Here is a 21,634-nt window from a genome sequence, read left to right on the forward strand (position 1 = left end):
GTGAGTAATACAGATTACACGATCTATTCGCAGTCAATGTTTGTCGTAATCGCCCTTGCCGGCACTAAGATGATGTCGAAGACTCGCCAATTTATATCCTTCCAGGGAGAGTGCATGGTCAAAAAGAGGAGGGAGTTTAGTTGGAGAGGTAACACGGCTAGCCTCTGTCCACCATTCCGCTAAATCGTCATGAGGAGAAGGTGTGGGTTTTCTCATCCCCTAACTTGCATCACATTGAACCAAACAGGTCGGGCATAGGAGCACTAGATAAGGAGGTGGGAGATGGTCTCTAGCTCCTGAAGGCAAAGTGGACAACATGGCACGTGAGCCAGGCTCCTCTCGAGCAGTCGCTCAGAGGTCCAGCAGTGAATCTTGAGCACAACCAAGCAAAGAATTTTAGTTGCAACAGGGCACAAGAACCCCACACCTTCTCCGCGCCAGGTATGCTAGTCAAGCTAAACAAGAACACACGATAGGCAATTTTCCCTGAGTAGATACCCAAATCTTTCCACATACACCAAAAAGAGTCAGCCCGACAAACATCAAGTTAGCTTGCCACTGGATCCAAGACCACAATCGCATATCTGCATAGTCATGGCGAGAGAGAAGGGACCTTTGAAACGCCTAATCCACTTGCCGAGGGGGATCCTTTCATGCATGGAGCACATAGAGCAAACAACCAAAGACACCGCATGCACAATATCTGAAGCATTCACAACGGCCACTGTATCCTTAATCCATCAGTCAATCAAGAAAATCAAGACACGCCCATTGCAGAGCATGCAGATATTCGACACATAGAACAAGGCAGTCGAGTCAGACGGAACATGAACCAGCTGGCCTGCCAAAGATGCTCTGATCAGTCCTCGAAAGCTAAGAGTAGTGCACCCCTACCGCTTCATTGAGCAAGCCAAGATTATGGATGCCTAGCTGACTCGGCTTCGTCGGCTGATAGACGATGTCCCAAGCAACTTTGCAATTCATCGGTGTAGCGATGTTCTCCTCGCTGTGGATGACTCTTGTCAACGACAACTCATTGATGTTTGAGATTGCTATTTCTTTCTCTGAATATGCACGAGTGTGCATATCATCTGAGATTGTTATTTATTACTACTTGCAAAGTTTATTGTGTAAAACTAAAGTTGTGACACTTGTGGTAAGCAATCTAAACAATTCAAAAAAATATAGAACTCGGCCCATGTGAAAGTTTAGCACCATAAAAATGTGAAAGAAAATGTCAGTATTCGACTTGAAAGTCAAGGGTTTTCTGTTGACGAAAAGGCAGGGCCCGGCGTATACATATACTCCTCCCACGTCTCCCGGTTTTCTGCTCCCTCCCTCCCTCCCTCCCTGGCTCCCTCCTGTCCTCCCACAGCCATGACACCTCAAAGGCAAAGTCGCGGCACGGGGAAGCCGGCCGGTGGGTTCGGGTTCTCCATCGCCGGCGACAGGCGCAAGCGTTTGGCGGAGTACCCCTGCGTGTCGCGCCTCCGGCAGCGGCTACTCCTCGTGTTCCTCTGGAGCCACAAATTCCGCCAAACCCTTCGAGCGTGCGTACCCCCTGAAAGTGAAAATCCCCACTTAATTGTTCTATTGATTTGATTTCTAACGCCTGGAAGCAGTGGATTTGTCTACGACTTGCCTGATACGAGTACAACTAATTCGTACGTGCTGCATCTGCACAAGCTGGCGCTCCACGGCCAGTGGAGCGAGGCCATCAAATACCTCTCCCGCTTCCTGCCGTCCGACCGTCCGCTGGGCGTCCACGGCCGCGCCCTCCACCACTTCCTTCGCCTGCACAAGGCCATCGATGAAATCGTCGCCGGCGAAAAGGAGGCCCTCTCCGTGACCGCGGCCGTCAGTCTGTGCTCGGCCCGCTTCCCTACCCGCAGCCCTGCCCTCACCAAGCTCCGCACCATCTTCTCGTCCCTCATCGAGTCCAAGACACTAAGGTATCATTCATCCCAGTGACCCAGTCAGTTCATTGAGCCTCAAATATATGTCTGCCTATATGAATTGCTTCTGTCCTTGAGTCTCAGATATGAATATAGATGTATCGTCTTTGGAAATTCAGGGATTCCGTGGACTTGATGCGGCTGAGGTGCGAGGCCTCATCGATCATGCATGGCTTGGTTACTCAGACTTCAGAGCTGAAAGACCACATGCGCCCGTGCGGCGGACCGATGGATCCCCACAACGTACTTCCCCTCGGATTCGGCCACGCTAGGCATGCCGCTGATCCCTCCCAACTTCTTCTTGGCTAAATTCTTTCAGTAGCCAGTGACCATCAGTTTGATTGCCGAATCTGCTGTAATTTTGCTAGCACTAGTTTACGTCGGAGGCGCCACCTGAAGAAACAGGGCGGCCACGTCCCGGCGTCTGTGGTTGCCGGGCTTTATCTTCAGAAGAAGAAGATGTATCTGCATCATAGAGCTTCTTTGCACAAACTGAAATGCTCTTTAGTTCTGTTTTTTCCCCCAACTCTTGGTGGTACTCTGACTAATTATAGCTGTGTTCCGTGCTTTGTGCAGGCTGCCCTCTTCGACTTCAAGTGATCGCTCTCAGGGGTTAACCAGGGGTATTCTGCCTCCTACCTATTGTGTGTGTGCTCTGCTTATTAATAACTAACATGTTTTTTTTCTCCTCTGTCTCTCAATGCCAGAAGCCTCAGTTAAGGCTAAGGAATGGTTGGTGGAACTTGTTGGTAAAGAACTGCTCTCTGCTCTAGCTCTATTTTCTGTTTTTACTTTATAACATAATGTCAGCAATAGCAACTGGTAAACTTATCTCATCTTCAGGTAGAAGTGTGGAAGCTGGTAAGCCGCGTCAAGGGGATTCAGTTCAATCGACATGTAGCAGAGGTAACTTCCACTCTCTTCTCATCCACTAAAACTTTAGCTCGACCCCATTTCAAAAAAGCATTTAGTTTAGCTCTGTTGATAAGAAAAGGATTGACTACAGCTTGGTTTAGAAATTGTTATACTTGCACGGCCTTAACGTTTAGATCAAATGTTTTTTAGCGATGACTTAGAAATAGTTACAGTTTTGCTATTTCGCAAGCTGTTTCTAAGTCGATGGTAACCATATTGACAACATTTGTTGAATCGTTCTGGGCTATACAGTGTTTAAAATTTTGACAATATTTCAGTAATTATGGTTGGTACAAAAATAGTTTTATCTCAAAGGCTTGAACTAGACTCAAACAAAATCCAGGATCAACATTTGATGAAAATTGTTTGAAGAAATCTGAAATAATTTCCTGAACTTTGAAATCTTGGTCATTCACCGCGGACCGAAGTACTCTCAAGACACTGTTTTTTTCTGTCCAGTGCATGTTTTACCCTTTTTCTTACATAAGTTGTCCTATCTACATTTGAAACATTTTTGTCCCGTAAGTTCTCCATGGTTTTCTCTCAGATGCAGAGGCCGGGGGTGAGCCTCCTTTTCGAAAAAGAAAAGTTCTCCATGGTTATGCTTTTGCCAGTTACTTCACGGTTTACGTACATATTTGATGTGCACAATGAGCCTCATCGTGTTTGATTATAGTTCATCGCACTTTGCTACCAACTTGCTACCGTTTCTCACTGTTGAACTCGTTGCAGGTGCGCCTGGCCATCAGATTAGTTTGGTTACCCTTCCAAGGCCGGCTGGAAATTCTCGCTTCAGACTAGTGACTAATCTTGGTAAATTAGTTCAATACCCGCAGTTGTGTATGAACCGATAAAACCTTTATCGAGACAATTAATCCTGTAATTGTTTTTTTCTGTTAGAAACATCAAATGTACCAGTGAAGGGGTTATGTCTTCATTGATATTTACTCTTTGTGCCCTGTAATTTTTGTATATATTCTCATCAATAATCTTCGCATTTTGAAATTGGCAGCTTTAGTAAAAGAGGCAAGGGAATGGATACTTTATCTTACTGGTAAACTAGACTCTGCTTTGCATGCGTTCAGTTCTGGTGCATGACACTATGTCAATTGATGAGTGACGAGCTTATTTGATCTTCAGAGGAGCGTCTGGAAGCCTGGCCGGAGATGCCATATTTCAGTGAACCAGGTAACTTGTCAATAGTCTTTTATCCACCGACTCTCAACCATTCATCTAGATTGGATTTTGAGAGGCCACAACAGCACCGTTTATCGGCGAGAAGTTATCTGCTGTCATTTATAAATTCTAATCGACCAAGTCGGTGTCGCAGGTGCTTTTGCTTCTCGACTCTCACAGACTATTCCTGATGCCTTCACAAGGCCTGTTGAAAGTTCTTCGATCTCACCAGACACACTAGCAGGTTAGTTAGTTGAAACTCGTGCCTTGACATTCAGCGAAGACTGTTGTTGTGAAGTTCAGATAAAAGTGCAGACAAAATAAAAATAAAAATGGGCGCACCAGTTTCCTGCTTCGCCTTTGGTCCTTGAATTTTTTGATTCAAGGGAGCTATGCTCTGATGATACTGTAAGCGAGGGATCATAACCAGTGCTTTTCACGTGCAGGTATTGGTGATCTTCTGAGTGTAAAATAGGGTCTAGCATATTGTACATGTACACATATTTATATACGTATGTAATTGTATTCTGATCATCTATATATTGAGACGTGAGGCTGGATGTTAGCCACCCACGCAAAACTCTAAACCCCGATTCCCTTTACTCGTGCTTCGTCATCTCGCCATGCTTCATCCAGTGTCCGTGTTTCGTCGTCGCAATGTCATCAACCGTCTAGGTCACCCTACCAATAATGTGGTCACTTTCATTGTTCGGAGTCATGATCTTCCCTGCTCTAGTTCAAATACTTCACCATTAGTGTGTGATGCATGTCAGCGTGTTAAGAGTCATCAGCTACCGTATTCCACGTCTTATCATGTCACTACTGTACCTCTGGAATTAATACATTCAGATGTTTGGGGTCCCGCTATTGCGTCTTCTGGGGATACAAGTATTATGTCAGTTTTGTTGATGATTACACGCGCTTCATTTGGATTTATTTGTTTAAACATAAGTCTGATGTTGAGCAAGTCTTCTATAACTTTCAGACTCATGTCGAACGCCTCTTGGATTGCAAAATCAAGGCTGTTCAGTCCGACTGGGGTGGTGAATACCACAAGCTCCATCGCTATTTTCAACGCAGGGGCATCTCTCACCGTGTGTCGTGTCCACATACATCTCAGCAGAACGGTATTGCCGAGCGCAAACACCGTCATTTGGTCGAGACCGGCCTTGCCTTACTGGCACACTCGTCTCTCCCACTCCGGTTTTGGGATGAGGCCTTTCTTACGACGTGTTATCTCATCAATCGTATGCCCACTCCGGTTCTCAAAAAAGACACGCCTCTGTTCCGCCTGTTTCATGTTCAACCCAATTATTCCTCTCTCAGGATTTTTGGGTGTGCTTGCTGGCCTAGTCTCCGCAAGTATAATGCTCACAAGCTGAAGTTCCGTTCGAAGATGTGTGTCTTCCTTGGCTATAGCCCTCTGCATAAGGGCTATAAGTGTCTTGATCGCACCTCGGGTAGGATCTACATCTCTCGTGATGTTGTTTTTGACGAGTCAGTTTTCCCTTACTCCAGCCCAGGTGTCTCGGTTGACATTGCCTCCATTGAGCATGCTCTCACTTTTCCATCTAATGAACCGGTTTCGGATGTCCATGAGCGGAAATACGACCTGTCCTATTTGTCACCTGACTTGTTTTCTGCAGATGCTGCTCTAATTTCTTCCCAGGAACCTGTCACCGCACCTGTATCCACCGGCGCGATCGACGTGCATGGCCCCGACGTGCATGCCATGCCTCTCGAGGCAGCCTCGTCGGCCTCGCCCGCTGGCGCGACCGCGGGCACGACTGGCCGTTGTGTCCCCCGCCTCGCCTGGGTCGGCCCAACACGCCTCGCCTACTTTGGTTGTCGTCGAGTCGCCAGCCGCGTCCTTTGGGCTGCCGTCTCCGCCTGGATCTCTCTCGTCGCCTGTTCGGCCCAGTCCGACATGTCACCCCGGCCCGTGTCGCCTGTTGCTGACGATCGTTCAGCTGCGACACCACCGGCCGGGTCTCCTTCGTCGCTGCCACCTTCTACTGGCGATGCAGCTACCGGGCACACTATGGTCACCCGTCACCGCGATCATACGCGTAAGGCCAAGACATACACGGATGGTACGGTGCGGTACGACCCTCGTCGGCGTGCATTCTTCGCCGCACCCACTTCTCATCGTGATGCTCTTGGTGAACCGGCTTGGCGTGCCGCCATGTCTGAGGAATTTGCCGCCCTTCGTCACACAAACACATGGGTGTTGGTGCCTCGGCCTCCTGGTGTTAATATTGTGGGTTGCAAGTGGATCTTTAAGACCAAACATTGTCCGGATGGTTCTGTTGACAAGCACAAAGCTCGCCTCGTTGCTCGCGGTTTTACTCAACAGCAAGGGATAGACTATGGAGATACTTTCAGCCCCGTGGTGAAGCCTACCATGGGTCGTCTGGTCCTGTCTCTCGCCGTCTCCCGCGGGTGGTGTCTTCGACAGATTGATGTGAGTAATGCTTTTCTTCACGGATTTTTGGCCGAAAATGTCTACATGCAGCAGCCCCCCTGGCTTTGAGGATGCTCATCATCCCTCTCATGTCTGCAAACTCCAGAGGTCCATCTACGGGCTCAAACAGTCGCCGCGTGCCTGGTATGCTCGGTTGAGTCAGCGTCTCTCACAGCTTGGCTTTGTTCCTTCCAAGGCGGATGCGTCCTTGTTCATATTTTCACATGGTGCTATTCATATCTACATGCTGGTGTATGTTGATGATATTGTGATTGCCGGTTCTACACCTAATGTGGTGGATCGCCTTGTGCATTCCTTGTCTGCGAGTTTTCCCATCAAAGACTTGGGCAGGCTGGAGTACTTTCTTGGATTGGAAGCGTCCTTTCATTCAGGGGGCATGACATTGACACAGAAGAAGTATGCACTTGATCTTCTTCATCGCGTCAACATGGAGAACTGCAAGTCCACTTCCACTCCACTTGCTACATCCGAGAGCCTCTCGCGTCACAGTGGAGCATTGATGAGTATCGATGACTCTTTCAGGTACCGCGGTGTAGTTGGAGCACTGCAGTATCTGACACTCACTCGTCCAGATATCTCCTTTGCCGTGAACAAAGTGTGCCAGTTCCTGTCTCAGCCTACCGAGGTTCATTGGGAAGCAGTTAAGCGTATTCTGAGGTATATCAAAGGTACGCTAGACACGGGACTACGGATTCGTAAGTCCAGATTTACTGGAGTCAGTATATTCACCGATGCAGACTGGGCAGGTTGTGTTGATGACCGGCGTTCTACTAGTGGCTTTGCTGTATTTGTTGGACCCAATCTTATATCTTGGAGTTCCAAGAAGCAACCTACGGTCTCGAGGTCTAGCACCGAGGCAGAGTATAAGGCATTGGCAAATGGCGCGGCTAAAGCCATTTGGATAGACACAGTTCTCACAGAACTTGGAGTCACACGGCAGCGCACACCCATATTGTGGTGTGATAACTTAGGGGCAACTTACCTGACGGCGAATCCAGTGTTTCATGCTCGTACCAAACACATTGAGATTGATTTCCATTTTGTGAGGGAACAAGTAGCTGTTGGTAAACTGGAAGTCAGGTTTATATCAACTGATGATCAGTTAGCGGATGTATTTACTAAACCCGCTACTCGACAGATGCTAGACCGTTTTAGAACCAATCTGAATCTTGTATGTAGTTCAGATTGAGGGGACATATAAAAATAGGGTCTAGCATATTGTACATGTAAACGTATTTGTATACGTATGTAATTGTATTCTGATCATCTATATATTGAAACGTGAGGCTGGATGTTAGCCACCCACGCAAAACCCTAAACCCTGTGTTTCAACTCTGAGCCCTTGAGGGAGCCGGTAAACACATCCTTAGCCGGGTTCCGCCGGGCTCCCTTCCTCGGCAACCAACGATGAGCTCCATGCCAAATCTTTCCAGTCTGCAGCCTGTAGGAATGTATCTTCAGAGCTTGTTTACATAGGCATGTGCTAGTGAGCTGATGAGGAGAGAACCGGTGCTCTCTATGTTGAATCCGTCGTGCTTGTCTTTACTTTCTGACTATGTGTGAATATGTGATTGCTCTGAGTTCCACCGGAACACCAGCGGAAGGTATGATCTTCAGTAGCATGGTTGGAAATGGAGGAACTCTTCAACTGCGTGCTGCCGGTCTTGCTATGTCCAAGTCGACAGAAGGGTGAAGCTAATTGGTACAATATGTTCGCAAAATCAACAATCGATAGACTAATCTTTCCCTGACGAAGAGAAAATTCCACCATTCATATGAGGAGACAAACAAATTCGCACTGTTCTTCAGATCATGAACTGCACACGACAGCTCATGAAATGAACCCGATGTTCTTAGAACTTCGTGGAATTTCATCACAAGAATGTGCAACTCAGTATTTCAGCAAGAGTATGCCAAGCCGTTGTGGCTTGCATATCAGACTGCAAAAGAGGTCATAAACCAACACAGCTAGCAGTTTAAGACACAGACCTAAAGCGCACACACACAAACGATGACACAGCCAGCAAAACGTTTCAGGTTCAAAGTTAAGACCATAGGAAGCAGTTTGGAGTTCTTTTCATCGGTCTCACTCGCTTCTTGGCCTGGAAGAATAATTGAAAGCTACCAGTGGAACAACAAAAGCACAAACGGATGAATAAACACGATGAAGGAGAAGGCAACCAAGTTGTGCCGGTGAGAATTACTCTGACCACATTTTCATGTCCGCTGCTGGCAAAACATCATGTACCTCCAGATAATACTAGGCAACATATTAAACAACAGATAGGAGAGAGGTGGTAGTACTAATTCATCAAATGATAACAAATGATGTTCTGACTATGAAAATTTGGTACAGAACACAAGGAAACTAATTGACACAACAGATGAAGTTCCCAGAAAAATGACTCCACCACAGACTCTGCAAAAAGAATCAGTGGAACCCCCCCACGAAGAACCCGCACACTTCTTTAACATCAGCCAGTTCATATACTGGATCACTGGCACTCCTGGGAATTTCGTGTAGGCTCATCACTTCATCAGAAAAACAGTTGCCATCGGACTGAACTTGGGTAGCACTCACAGCCTTTGTTTCATCGACGATCGCATTGTTTGCAGCAGTATCATCTGCACCTTCATCGTCCCTTGTGGAGATGGGTTCCGTAGCAACAAGATGTGTGACTGCACAATGAACCAGTAACAAAGTCAAGCAAACACGTCGTCTTTTTAGCACTTAATGATCAACTAGACGTATTGGCCAAAAAGAACAGAAATTGAGATTACCTGCTGCTACAGAAGGCACACCTGAATGACCAACACATGCCAGACCTTTCATCTTCTTGAATTTGGGTCTCAACCTATCGAACAACCCAAGAATTGTTCCCACCTTTGTTCCCATGTCATTGTACATGTCAACTACTTCATGCACTTCATTATCAATCTCTGTGAATAGTTCTTCGGCACCTTGCACCTATGTGTGAAAACTTAAGCATTAGTGCCACAAATAATCATGCCAGCTACCTCACCAACACCCAAATTAGAGTACAATATTTCACAAACCTCTCTTTGTAGATCTGGAAAGGAATACTGCGTATCAGCATTGAAGGAGTTACCAGCTGCTGCGGTGGAATCAACCCGTTGCCTCTTCCCACCAGCCTTTGCTACTTGTGCAGGTTGCTTCCCAGCACTCAAATGCTTTATGGTTTTGAAGTATTCAAACAATTCTGTAACATATGGGGAACTCATTCCAGGGCACTGTTCTAGGTGCAACTGAATGTCTTGGATAGTTGCTGAACTGAAGACCTTCAAGCTGCAAGCTAGACACCTGAATGTGGGTTTAGTCGCAGACTTCGATTCCAGAGAAAAAGCAAAGGCCCACAAGCCATCCCTCTTACGAGGATTCTTGTACCTGATTAATAGACAATTTTTTTTAGAAGATACATAGTACCAACTGGCATGATGGTAACGAATTCAGTACCAAATCTGACATATATCAGCGTCACTTACTCAATCTCCTTGGGCAAGTACAGTCTCATATAATCATTTACCACAAGCTTTGTCATAAGTAAACTGGTGTATGGGTGATGTGATCTGCAGGAACATAAATAATAAATCAATGTAATTGATTAAACTGAAGAATTCATCTTAACAGTTCTCATGTCACAATCACTACCTTTGCTTTGAGGTGAGACAGTCATTGATGTACTTCAGGCCATCAGATAAGCTAGAAATGCTAGCATTCCTGAGAGTACCTGGTCCTTGCTCAATCATTTTCTTGAAGAGGCTCACCATTTGATCTCGGAAATACACTTCAGCATCAGCGAACTTGTTTTGGTCAATCATATCGATCACACGACACATCCGGATTCGCAAGAAAACCATCGGATGAGATTGCAATGGCTGTAAGGTAGCCATATACTGCATCAGATAGGTCTCAAGATCATCCCACTTCTTTCTTTCAACCAGATAATCCACATGGTCGCTGCTGAAAGGTTGCACTGCCCTGCCCACACCTGAAAAGGAAAAACACATCTTACTAGTGGTCTACAAACGAATGGTTGAGCATTTGGCCAAGTTTGGGTATTTCATTCACTACAGGTACATGTGGACGTGCCCGATAAAGCAATACAATGGTGGCACACTTCATTGTCAACTCAGACCAATTTCTGCATAAGAAGTACGATGGTGAATAGCAAAGAATATCCAATCATAGTAAGGAGTGTAGACCTCATATGTAAATATAAGAAGCAACGGACAGAGTAATAACTGAGAAGAAAGTTTAGGGAAAGATATTTTCACTTAGATCTTCTAAATATAACCTCCACCCTAGCTAGGGGGCAATGATGCATTAGGAACCAAACCCATGGATATGCCAGCTCTGCCCATACATGCATTTCCTTGACCAGGGTGAAATACAACCAAAGGACCTTTAGATCTTACTACCATTATTTGGCATCACTATATTTCTAGCAATATGTGCTATGAAATTTCAATATGCCTGCACAATAGAAACTGAACTGTAGATGCAAGAGCATCGTTTCTCCCCACACAAAAAAAGAGCATCATTTCTGGATAGTTTGAATCAATTCCTGGCAAATCAAGCAACTTATACCTTCTTCTAAATTTCCAAGAGAGGTCAGCCATACAGGATAATATGTATGAAACTCAATTCTGGAATGTTGTTTCACGGCCACTACCAATACCAACCTTATGCAGGCAATACGTCCCCATCTCTCTCTAGTCGTGAATGGTGCTGTTTCAAGCGTGGGAGGCCCCTTAGCCATCCCAGACGCTAAGAACAACGATAATCGTCCTAACGCCACATCAAGCCCAATCGAAACGAACCATAATCCCTCCCGTATCAAGCCCGATCTAAGACCATGAACCTTTCGTTTCTTCTAGTGCGACCTTGGAATCTCCAATTCCGTATATCCAAAACCCCTATCATCATGTAAAAAAAATCCCAAAAACTCTAGCTACCTACAAACAGAGTGAACGCGCAGTAACAGATCGAGACAACCCGGGACAGGTTTAGAACGGCGGAAGGGAGGGGCCAGCGCCGGCATAAGGGCTAATCCACGCACCTAAACAAGCAGAAGAGATTAGGAAGTAAACCGTGATATACCCTGCGAAGACGAGGATGCCGCGGCGCCGGAGAAGCGCGTCGGCCGGTTGCCCTTCCCCACCATCGCGCTGGCCGTTGCTTGAGCCGCCTCCGCGGTGGGCAGCGCCGGCGGCGGGTGCTCTTCTCCCGGGGTGGCGGTGGGCGGCGGCAGCGTCGGCCGCGAGTGGTCCGAGGGCAGCGGCGGGGAAGCCGATGCTTGCAGCCGGTTCCCCTGTTGCTTCATGGCGGCGGGCGATGGGGCGGCGGGCGTGGGAGGCGTCGGAGAGTGGTTGTGATACTGCGATAGCTTTGGTGCGCTCTCCCCTAGGCGAAGAAGAAGAGAGAGAGAGAGAGAGAGAGAGAAAGGCAGGAAGGGGAGGTTTAAAAAGCTGACACACAGCCGGTGTCCTACGCAGAACAGCTCAGGTAACCGTAATTCCTCGCGATGTAAATCCCACAACACGTACGATTAGCTAGCGCTTCCTAACCTGCTTTTGACTGCTAAATACTATTCCCTCCGTTCGGAATTACTTGTCGCGAAAATGGATATATCTAGACATATTTTAGTTCTAGATACATCTATTTCCAAGACAAGCAATTCCAAACGGAGGGAGTACTTGTATGTGACTTGTGAGCTGTACGTGACTGTCTGCTGTGCAAAGTCGAAGCATGAAAACCGGAGCGACTGATATTCCATAGAGTACATCAATCGATTCTGCTCCTACTACTTCAATGGAGAATAAGCTTGCACTATTCCACATACATCAATGATTACCACTAAATCTACTTCGTCTTGTGTAAATGGTAAAATTTGACTTTCTGGGGTACTTGCACTGTTACATAAAAAATTAATACCACCAACATGAGCTAGGCAGTGAGGTGCTGGCTGTTCAGGTTTACGTGCATTCTTGGCTTCTTGCAACCCTTTCTACATGCGTCTACTTTCTCATGATAGACCACCGTGATCGATCACCGATCACTCTGCAGATGGTAATTAACGCTGGGTGTCGACTTCTATCCTAACAATCAGAACTTGTAGCAGGAGTGGCCGGTAAAATTTGTTGTCGTGGCAGTGAATTAGGAGCTTTTTTCTAGAAGTAAACTAGGAGCCATGAATGCAAGGGGCGCAGCGTGGACACTAGTTTATAGCGGCCTTGCGGGCTTGGCGTGACCCTGGAAGGTGCTTTTCTACGGCAAGCTCTCTACGGTCAAGACCGTCAGATCCTCTGGTACCGGGCCTGCTTTTTCCGCAGAGTTCCTCGTCAAAAGTGTGCTGTCTTCTTGCGACGGTCTCGAATGCTTCGTGTTCGGACGGATCCCGAGGAGGATGCGCTGCGATTCCTGTACACACCATGCAAAAGGCTCCTACCCCTCCCTCCGCTTGCATATGGGGGACGGGGTTTGACCTGCCTACAAAAACTCTGCAAGTTTAGGCTAGTTCACAGTTTTTTTTGAAAGAAATGGATAAACCTTTGCCATATTTCATTAAGTAAGAAGAATTGTGTTTATGTACAACACAAAGTCGTAGCCACACAAGGGATTACTCTCCTGAAATTAAAACTCTAAGATTACGCGTGCCCTGGCCTTAACCCAAAGTTCCGCCTCTTTTTCTTATGTTGGAGGAGAGGACGGTTAGCATTTTGGACTTGTTACAAAAAATTCTAGCATTACGCTCATTCCAAATTGCCCATGAGACCAACATAAGGATGGATGTGGTGGCCTTTGAAGTCGAACCATTTCGCCAAGTGAGCGCATCCCACCAGTCGTAGACGGAATCGAAGACATGGTAAGGACGCGGGGGGGGGGGGGGGGGGGGGGGGGGGGGGTGGGTGTCAAGATCATGCCTTCGAATCCAAAGTTTCACCATGTTCCAAATCCTCACATAGTAGTGACATTTGAATAGTAGGTGGGCCGTTGTTTCCGGTTCACGCCTGCAGAGCTCACAATCACCACAATTTAGCCATCCCCGGCGAGCCAAGTGGTCAGTGGTCCAAACTCAATTTTGGGAATTAGCCATGCAAAAAGATTAAATTTGGGAGGTGCCCAAGGCTTCCAAATAGCGAGTTTCTGGATAGTAGATGTGATTTCGGGAAATTAGGAACTATACGCGGATGCAACGGAGTAGCAGGAGTTTTTCGAGAATACGCCAATGGCGTACCATAGCTTTATAGAAGATGGAGAATATTACAAGAAGTTGGACTCGATAAAGGGAACCACAACTCAGTTCACCTCACATCCACCACTCCTACATTACATAACGCAACTACTCACGCGCCTGTAGAGCTCCAGTTCGGCCCAATTGTACGCACAAACTAAGCTCCTGGAAAATCTTGGCAATCATGCCTCTTCGTTATCAACCGCCGATCGACCTAAGGCCCTACTATTACGCTGCTTCCACATGCTCCAGCAAATCAGCATGGTAAACGCGTCAAATCCCTTTTGATGCACTTTTTGGGCCCGTTTCACGTTGTCGGCCACCGCTCCTACAGGGTGTTGTCCACCGAGGGCAGAAGATCCTGACCAATCCCTACTCAAGAGAAACATTGGTACCAAACGTGTCGTGCGAACACGCATTGCAGTAGAATATGATCAACCATGTATTCCTCTTGATCACAAAGGAAGCATGGTGAAGTCTGAGTTTGCAATCCGTGCCTAAGCCTCCTATCTAATGTCCAGAGCATGTATTGAAGTGCCAACCACATGAAGAGCTTGCATGAGAGAGGCGTCCAACACTTCCAAATCGCCCCAACACAACGGAATCTAACTCCGCCCTTGCACACCATCTTATATGCTGATGCTGTCATGTAAACTCCCTCGCATTTCAAGGCCAGGCATCCCTATCCTCAACCTCCGGTTGTAGTTCTAGGACAATCAGAAGCTCTCACGGGTGGATAAATTTGGTAAGGCCTTCGATGTTTAGGTCGCCCGCGATGTCACGGGTCCAGTTATGCATGGATAATCCCTCACTCACCAATTGTTTGTTCACCACTCATTGTCGGTGCAACGAACATTTATGTTTGTTGCCCAGACTTGCCCACAGGCATGCAACATCATACAACTACACCAACACACAAGACAAGGCCAAGCCAGAGAAGCAGCTCTTTGTGAGATAATAGAGCAGATCAAGAAGATCAAGACGAACAAGACAGAAGAGCATCACCTTGGGAAGTGCTGGGAAACGTAGCATGCAATTTTTAAAAAAATCCTACACTCAAGCAAGATCTATCTAGGAGATGCATAGCAACGATATGGGGAGAGTGTGTCCATGTACCCTCATAGACCAAAAGCGGAAGCATTTGCTTAACACGGTTGATGTAGTCGAACGTCTTCTCATTCCAACCGATCAAGTACCGAACGTACGACACCTCCGAGTTCTCACATTCAGCACGATGATGTCCCTTGAGCTCTTGATCCAGCAGAGTGTCGAGGAAGTAGACAAGTTCCGTCAGCACGACGGCGTGGTGACGGTGATGGTGATGTGATCCGCGCAGGGCTTCGCCTAAGCACTGCGAGAATATGACCGGAGGCGTAAACTGTGGAGGGGGGCGCCGCACACGGCTAGGAACAATTGATGTGTGTTCTAGGGATGCCCCCTGAGGGAGTCCTGGATTAGGGGGTATCCGGACATCCGGACTATATACATCATCCGGACTATTGAAGCGTGAAGATACAAGACTCAAGACTCCGGCTCGTGTCCGGATGGGACTCTCCTTTGCGTGGAAGACAAGCTTGGCGATCCGGATATTATATTTCCTTCCTTGTAACCGACTCCATGTAAACCCTAGCCCTCTCCGGTGTCTATATAAACCGGAGAGGTTGGTCCTTAGAAGGCTGATCACAATTACAATCATACCATCATAGGCTAGCTCTTAGGGTTTAGCCTCTACATCTCGTGGTAGATCTACTCTTGTACTACTCGTATCTTTAATATTAATCAAGCAGGAAGTTGGGTTTTACCTCCATCGAGAGGGCCCGAACCTGGGTAAACATTGTGTCCCTTGCTTCCTGTTACCATCAGCCTAAGATGCACAGATCGGGACCCCCTACCCGAGATCCGCCGGTTTTGACACCGACATTGGTGCTTTCATTGAGAGTTCCTCTATGTCGTCGCTACAAGGCTCGATGGCTCGTCTCGTTGTCAAGGACGACATCATCTCTGGAGGAGCGCTGGCTGTAGGCCAAATTCTCCAACTCGGAGGCTTCATTATGGCCGCCCCATTGGCTGTCACGCCAACGATGGCCTCTCGGGTCATCACGCATAACCTTCGTATCAATTCGGAGCTTGCCGAACAGATGGATCCGATAGAGCTCTCCTCTCTTAATGAGCTCTTGGATCGCATCGCCGCTTTGGGAGTCGCTACGGACTATGACTGGATTGGGATTAAACCTGACCAAAGGGACATTAGATCCCCGCCGGCCACCCATGAGATAGCGGTAGTGGAGGAACCACACACGGGTTGCCCCTCAACTTTGAGGATGAATTATGTCCGGATCACCGAACTCAGTGACCCGAACACCTACTCAAAGGAAGACATGACCCGGGTCCCGGACTTAGAATCGGGCATTGGGCCGAAGAGATTGGGTAATACTCGGGATCCCGAACTGTCAGGCTCGGAACCTCCCGTACCCCCGGGCATTAGACCGGATCAAAATCCGGATTCAGCCAATGACACTCGCTCGGACTTAAACCGTCTCTCCCGCATCAGGCAAGAGCCCCAGGAGACGGTACACCGTTACTGGGCCAGATTCCTCCTTGCGCTTAACAAGGTCGAGGACTGCCACAAGGAGGACGTAGTCTCATTTTTCTGCAAAAACTGCACAAACAAAGGACTCCTTAATGCTATAAGTCGCCGTGACATAGTACACTTTGCAGACTTGGCAACCATAGTACAGAAGTACTGTGCGATGGAAAGCGCCTGGAAGACCCAAACAGAATTTTGGGATAGTACGACCCTCACCAGAACCTTTGTCCGAACTAATCGACCGAAATCTCGTAAGTCGACCAATTCAATTCCCAAGAAACCAAAACCCGCCCCAGGGCGCGGAACCGTATTGGAAGAATGGCTCAATGGGCCATGTAAGCTTCACAGTACGCCGGATGCAACACCAACCCATAGCCTTAGGGCATGTTGGATACTCCGGCAGGTAGCAAAAAGTGGCAAGGATCTCCTCGAGAGCCATAAAGCAGAACAAGATCCTGCCAAGGAACACAATACGGTACTAACAGTCTTCGAGACCTTCGCCTCAAACAATAGGCGCAAGCGAGCTCATCGAAGCTCCACTAAAATCTGCCATGTGGCAAAAATAATCCCGTGGAACGACACTGCTATAACTTTCAATGCCAGTGACGAACCCCAATTCCAGACCATCCGGGCACCAGCCGCTCTGGTCCTTAGCCCAATAGTGGACGGCTTTCGGCTCAGTAAAGTACTCATGGACGACGGAAGCGGATTAAACTTAATCCACGAAGAAACACTAAAGAAGATGGAAATTGATAAAAGCCGCATTGAACAAAGCGGCACAACCTTCAGGGGAATTATCCCTAGTCGGGAAGCACGGTGTGCGGGGAAAATCACACTCGATGTGGTATTCGGCACCCCAGAGAATTACATGTCCGAATAAATCACATTCCAAGTGGCTCCTTTCAGCAGCGGATACCACACCCTTCTAGGGCGGGACGCGTTTGCAAGCTTTTAAGCTATACCCCATTACGGGTACATGAAGCTTAAAATGCCCGGACCCAATGGAATCATCACTCTAGCTAGTGATCCGGACGTCGCACTCCGCGCCGAAAACAAAACCGCAGCACTAGCCTTGGAAGCATTATCCGAAGCCCTAGCAGCAGAAGAATTAACAACACTGCGCGCCACCGTGGACAGGGACGATGTGATACTCGGCAAGCGACCCAAGTCCACCTCATTTAAACCCTCACATGAGATAGTCAAATTCCAAGTCCACCCAACGGACCCCACGAAGACAGCTTCCATCGGGACACAGTTGAGCCCCGCTATGGACGCCGCTCTGCGAGACTTCTTACGCGAGAATTAGGACATTTTCGCCTGGCACCCATCAGATATGCCAGGCATCCCGCGCGGATTGGCCGAACATAGCCTTAACATAGTAAAGGGATACAAACCTGTTAAACAGACCCTAAGGCGATTTTCAGAGCCCAAACGGCAAGCCATGGGGGAAGAGCTAGCCAAGCTACTTGAGGCCGGATTCATCAGAGATATCAAGCATCCGGATTGGTTGGCAAACTTGGTAATGGTACCAAAGAAGAACAAATCATGGCGCATGTGCATCAACTTCAAAGACCTCAACAAGGCTTGCCCCAAGGATCCCTTTCCCCTCCCTCACATCGATCAAATCATCGACGCCACAGCAGGACACGACTCGTTGTGTGTTTCCTCAACGCATACTCTGGATACCATCAAATAAAGATGGCAGAGTCTGACCAAGCTGAAACAGCTTTCATAATGCCAGATGGCCCTTTCTGCTTCAACACTATGCCTTTCGGACTTAAAATGCCGGCGCAACCTACCAACGCATGATTCAAACATGCCTGGAAAACCAAATTGGCAAAACAGTGGAGGCATACGTGGATGACGTAGTCATAAAAACAAGACACGTCGAAACCCTAATAGATGACTTGAGGCTTACGTTCGATAACCTCCGAACATACGACATCAAGCTAAATCCAGAGAAATGTGTTTTCGGCGTCCCCTTTGGAAAACTGTTGGGCTTCATCATTTCTAATAGAGGAATTGAAGCTAATCCGGCAAAAATCCGAGCTTTGTCGCAGTTGGCTATACCAACAGACCTCAAACACATCCAGAAACTAGCTGGATGCGTGGCTGCTTTGAGCCGCTTTATCTCCAGGTTAGGAGAAAAGGCATTACCTCTTTACCACCTTCTTCGGCGCACCGAACACTTCGTGTGGACAGATGCAACTGCGGCTGGACTCGATGAAATAAAGACCTTATTGGCCAATAATCCAGTCCTAACAGCGCCAAATATCGACGAACCTATGCTGTTGTACATAGCTGCAACACATCAAGTTGTAAGCGCAGTACTCGTCATCGAACGAGAGGTTGACGGATACAAATTCCCGCTACAGAAGCCGGTTTATTACGTATCCACGGTCCTCACCCCATGCAAATCCCGATACCCACACTATCAAAAAATAGCATACACGGTCTTCATGGCATCCCGAAAGCTACGACACTACTTTCAAGAGTGTTTGATTATGGTGGCCTCCGAAGTACCACTAAACGATATAACAAATAACCGCGATGCCACGGGCCGGATCGCTAAATGGGCCATCGAGCTCCTCCCGGTTGACATAACATACAATCCTCGGCGGGCTATCAAGTCGCAAGTATTAGCGACTTTGTCGCCGAATGGACGGAAGCCGAACTCCCTAAAGAGTACGACACGTACTCTAACTGGATCATGCACTTTGACGGCTCTAAAATGCTGGCCGGATTGGGAGCAGGCGTAGTCCTGACATCTCCCACCGGAGACACGGTCCAATACGTCCTCCAAATATTACACAGACTCCAATAATGCAGCTAAATATGAGGTTCTGTTGCACGGTCTTCGGATGTCAGTCTCTATGGGCATTCAACGCCTAGAGGTACGCGGGGATTCAAACCTCGCTATATCACAAATAAACGGAGACTTTGATGCCAAGGATCCAAAAATGGCAGCCTACCGTAATGTCGTCCTTAAAATGTCAGCTCGGTTCGAGGGGCTCGAATTCCACCATGTGGCTTGAGAAAACAATCAAGCGGCAGATGTCCTTGCCCGCATCGACGCTAAACGGGACCCTGTCCCACCTACCATATTCCTGGAAAGGCTGTTCAAGCCATCCGTGGTATGGGAAGGGGAGTCTGGCAATACTAGCATGGATCCGAATACATCCCCAGATTCCGAACTATCAGACATAATCGGAGGCTCTACCACCGAAATAACATCATTAGCCCACGAAATAATGGCTGTCATCGCCCCGTGGACTGAGCCTTTCTTGGCCTACCTAAATAGGCAGGAGCTCCCCGAAGATCAAAATGAAGCACGTTGCATCGTCCGGCGTTCTAAAGCTTACAAGGTCCATGAAGGGGAACTCTATAAGAAAAGTGCGACCGGAGTGCTCCAAAGGTGCATCTCCGAAGAGGAAGGGTGGAAGCTCTTGGCTGAAATCCATGTCGGACTGGGCAGGCACCACGTCGTGGCTCGAGCACTAGTCAGCAAGGCCTTCCGTACAGGTTTCTATTGGCCGACGACCCGAGCAGATGCACAAGACCTTGTCCAACACTGCGTCGGTTGCCAGCTCTTTGCCAATGAGAGTCATATGCCCCCTACCTCTCTCCAAACAATCCCCATAACTTGGCCCTTCGAGGTCTGGGGGCTGGATATGGTTGGACCCCTTAAAGGGGGAAGCCACAAGAAAAAATACTTATTGGTCATGGTAGACAAGTTCACCAAATGGATAGAAGCCAAACCAGTGAAAACGGCCGAATCCGGACCAGTAATAGACTTTATATCCGGGGTTGTACACCGATACGGTGTCCCCCACAGCATCATCACCGATAATGGCTCAAATTTCACAGCCAATGAAGTGAAAGCTTGGTGCGACAAAATGGGCATTAAGCTCGACTATGCTTCTGTCTACCATCCTCAAACAAATGGCCAGGTCGAACGGGCAAATAGTCTCATCATGAGCGGCATCAAACCCAGACTAGTGCGATCCTTGCCAGAGTCGGACACTCATTGGGTTGAGGAGCTCGACTCCGTACTCTAGGGGCTGCAGACCACGCCGAGTCGCACCACCGGATATACACCATTTTTTATGGTGTATGGCGCGGAAGCAGTACTACCATGCGACATAATACATGATTCACCATGCGTACGCATGTACGAAGAGAAGGAAGCCGAGTTAGATCGGCAGGATAACTTGGACGCCCTGGAGGAGGAGTGCGGCGTTGCTAAGGCCCGTTCCGCATTCTATCAGCAACAAGCTCGACGATACCAAAGCAGAGAAGTGCGGGCCAAAACTTATAATATTGGCGAGCTCGTTCTACACTTACCGGAGAAGAAGAAGGCCAAGCTCAAACCCAAGTGGGAAGGTCCCTTCGTCATTGCCAAAGTTCTCACCCGAGGAGCGTATCGCTTATGTAATGCGTCCGATAATAGACTCGAGCCGAACCCATGGAATGCGGCCAGACTCCGGAGATTCTACGCCTAGCACCGAACTCAGTGTTTGTCTCCTTACCTCCTCCTTTTTAATTATGCTCCCTCCCTCTTCCTTTCTCGATCCTTTTCTATTCACACAAAGTATTTAATACAGTACGGACTTCCGAATTACTCCGGCCGCACTATGTGTGTAAGCAATACCTGGGGGGCTTCCTATACGGAAGCTAAACATAACTTACTCTAAAAGGCTTTTTGCCCATCACACATGCGTTTTCCATGTGTGCCTTTTCTTCACCATTATATGCATCGATATGACTTAAGATGTGGCCAAGATGGGTTACCTGGCTCCTGTGTTTATGCCCTACGTTCCCGTTAATTCGGTTAGGGCATAAGGGGAGCACCTCTGTGATTGTTACTGCCGGTTCAGCCGGATGTGTACCTCAGACTGGGTGAAGCCGAAAGCTAGTTTCCTTAAGAGAATATTCGGTCGGTGAACAAAAGATGTCTTCGTTTGTCATAACATAAATCCCCAGAAGTTTTGTATCCTGCGCCATGGTTCGCAGTTCGGACATGTGCCTTGTCGCATGCCTACCCAGGGAAAGGAACCCTTAATTGAACTATTCTCCCTGGAAGATGTTTCTTACTATCCATGTAATATAACATAACTAGTTGGGTACTTGTCCGTTCAAGCACTTATGACCCCTACGCCTGGTTTCCATGCATACTCCGGTTTTGTATAACCGAGCGGGTATTCGGACACACCCCGGATTGTAGGATCCAGGGGCTGAAGCGAAAGGCTCCTCCATGACA

The 21,634-nt window shown here is 47.8% G+C and overlaps 1 protein-coding gene across 1 annotated transcript; it reads right to left on the reverse strand.

Moving 5' to 3' along the window:
- Nucleotides 1-8,798: 8,798 nt before the first annotated feature.
- LOC123041848 (uncharacterized) lies at nucleotides 8,799-11,968 on the reverse strand. The gene is made up of 6 exons (XM_044464402.1): nucleotides 11,654-11,968; nucleotides 10,202-10,541; nucleotides 10,036-10,119; nucleotides 9,589-9,937; nucleotides 9,313-9,499; nucleotides 8,799-9,210 (listed from the first exon to the last, which is right to left on the reverse strand). Exons 1-6 carry the CDS (start codon nucleotides 11,874-11,876, stop codon nucleotides 8,963-8,965), a joined length of 1,431 nt encoding a protein of 476 aa, XP_044320337.1. The 5' UTR covers nucleotides 11,877-11,968; the 3' UTR covers nucleotides 8,799-8,962.
- Between the last annotated feature and the right edge of the window lie 9,666 nt (nucleotides 11,969-21,634).

This window comes from Triticum aestivum, chromosome 2B (assembly GCF_018294505.1).
Source record: "Triticum aestivum cultivar Chinese Spring chromosome 2B, IWGSC CS RefSeq v2.1, whole genome shotgun sequence".
Taxonomy (NCBI): Eukaryota; Viridiplantae; Streptophyta; class Magnoliopsida; order Poales; family Poaceae; genus Triticum; species Triticum aestivum.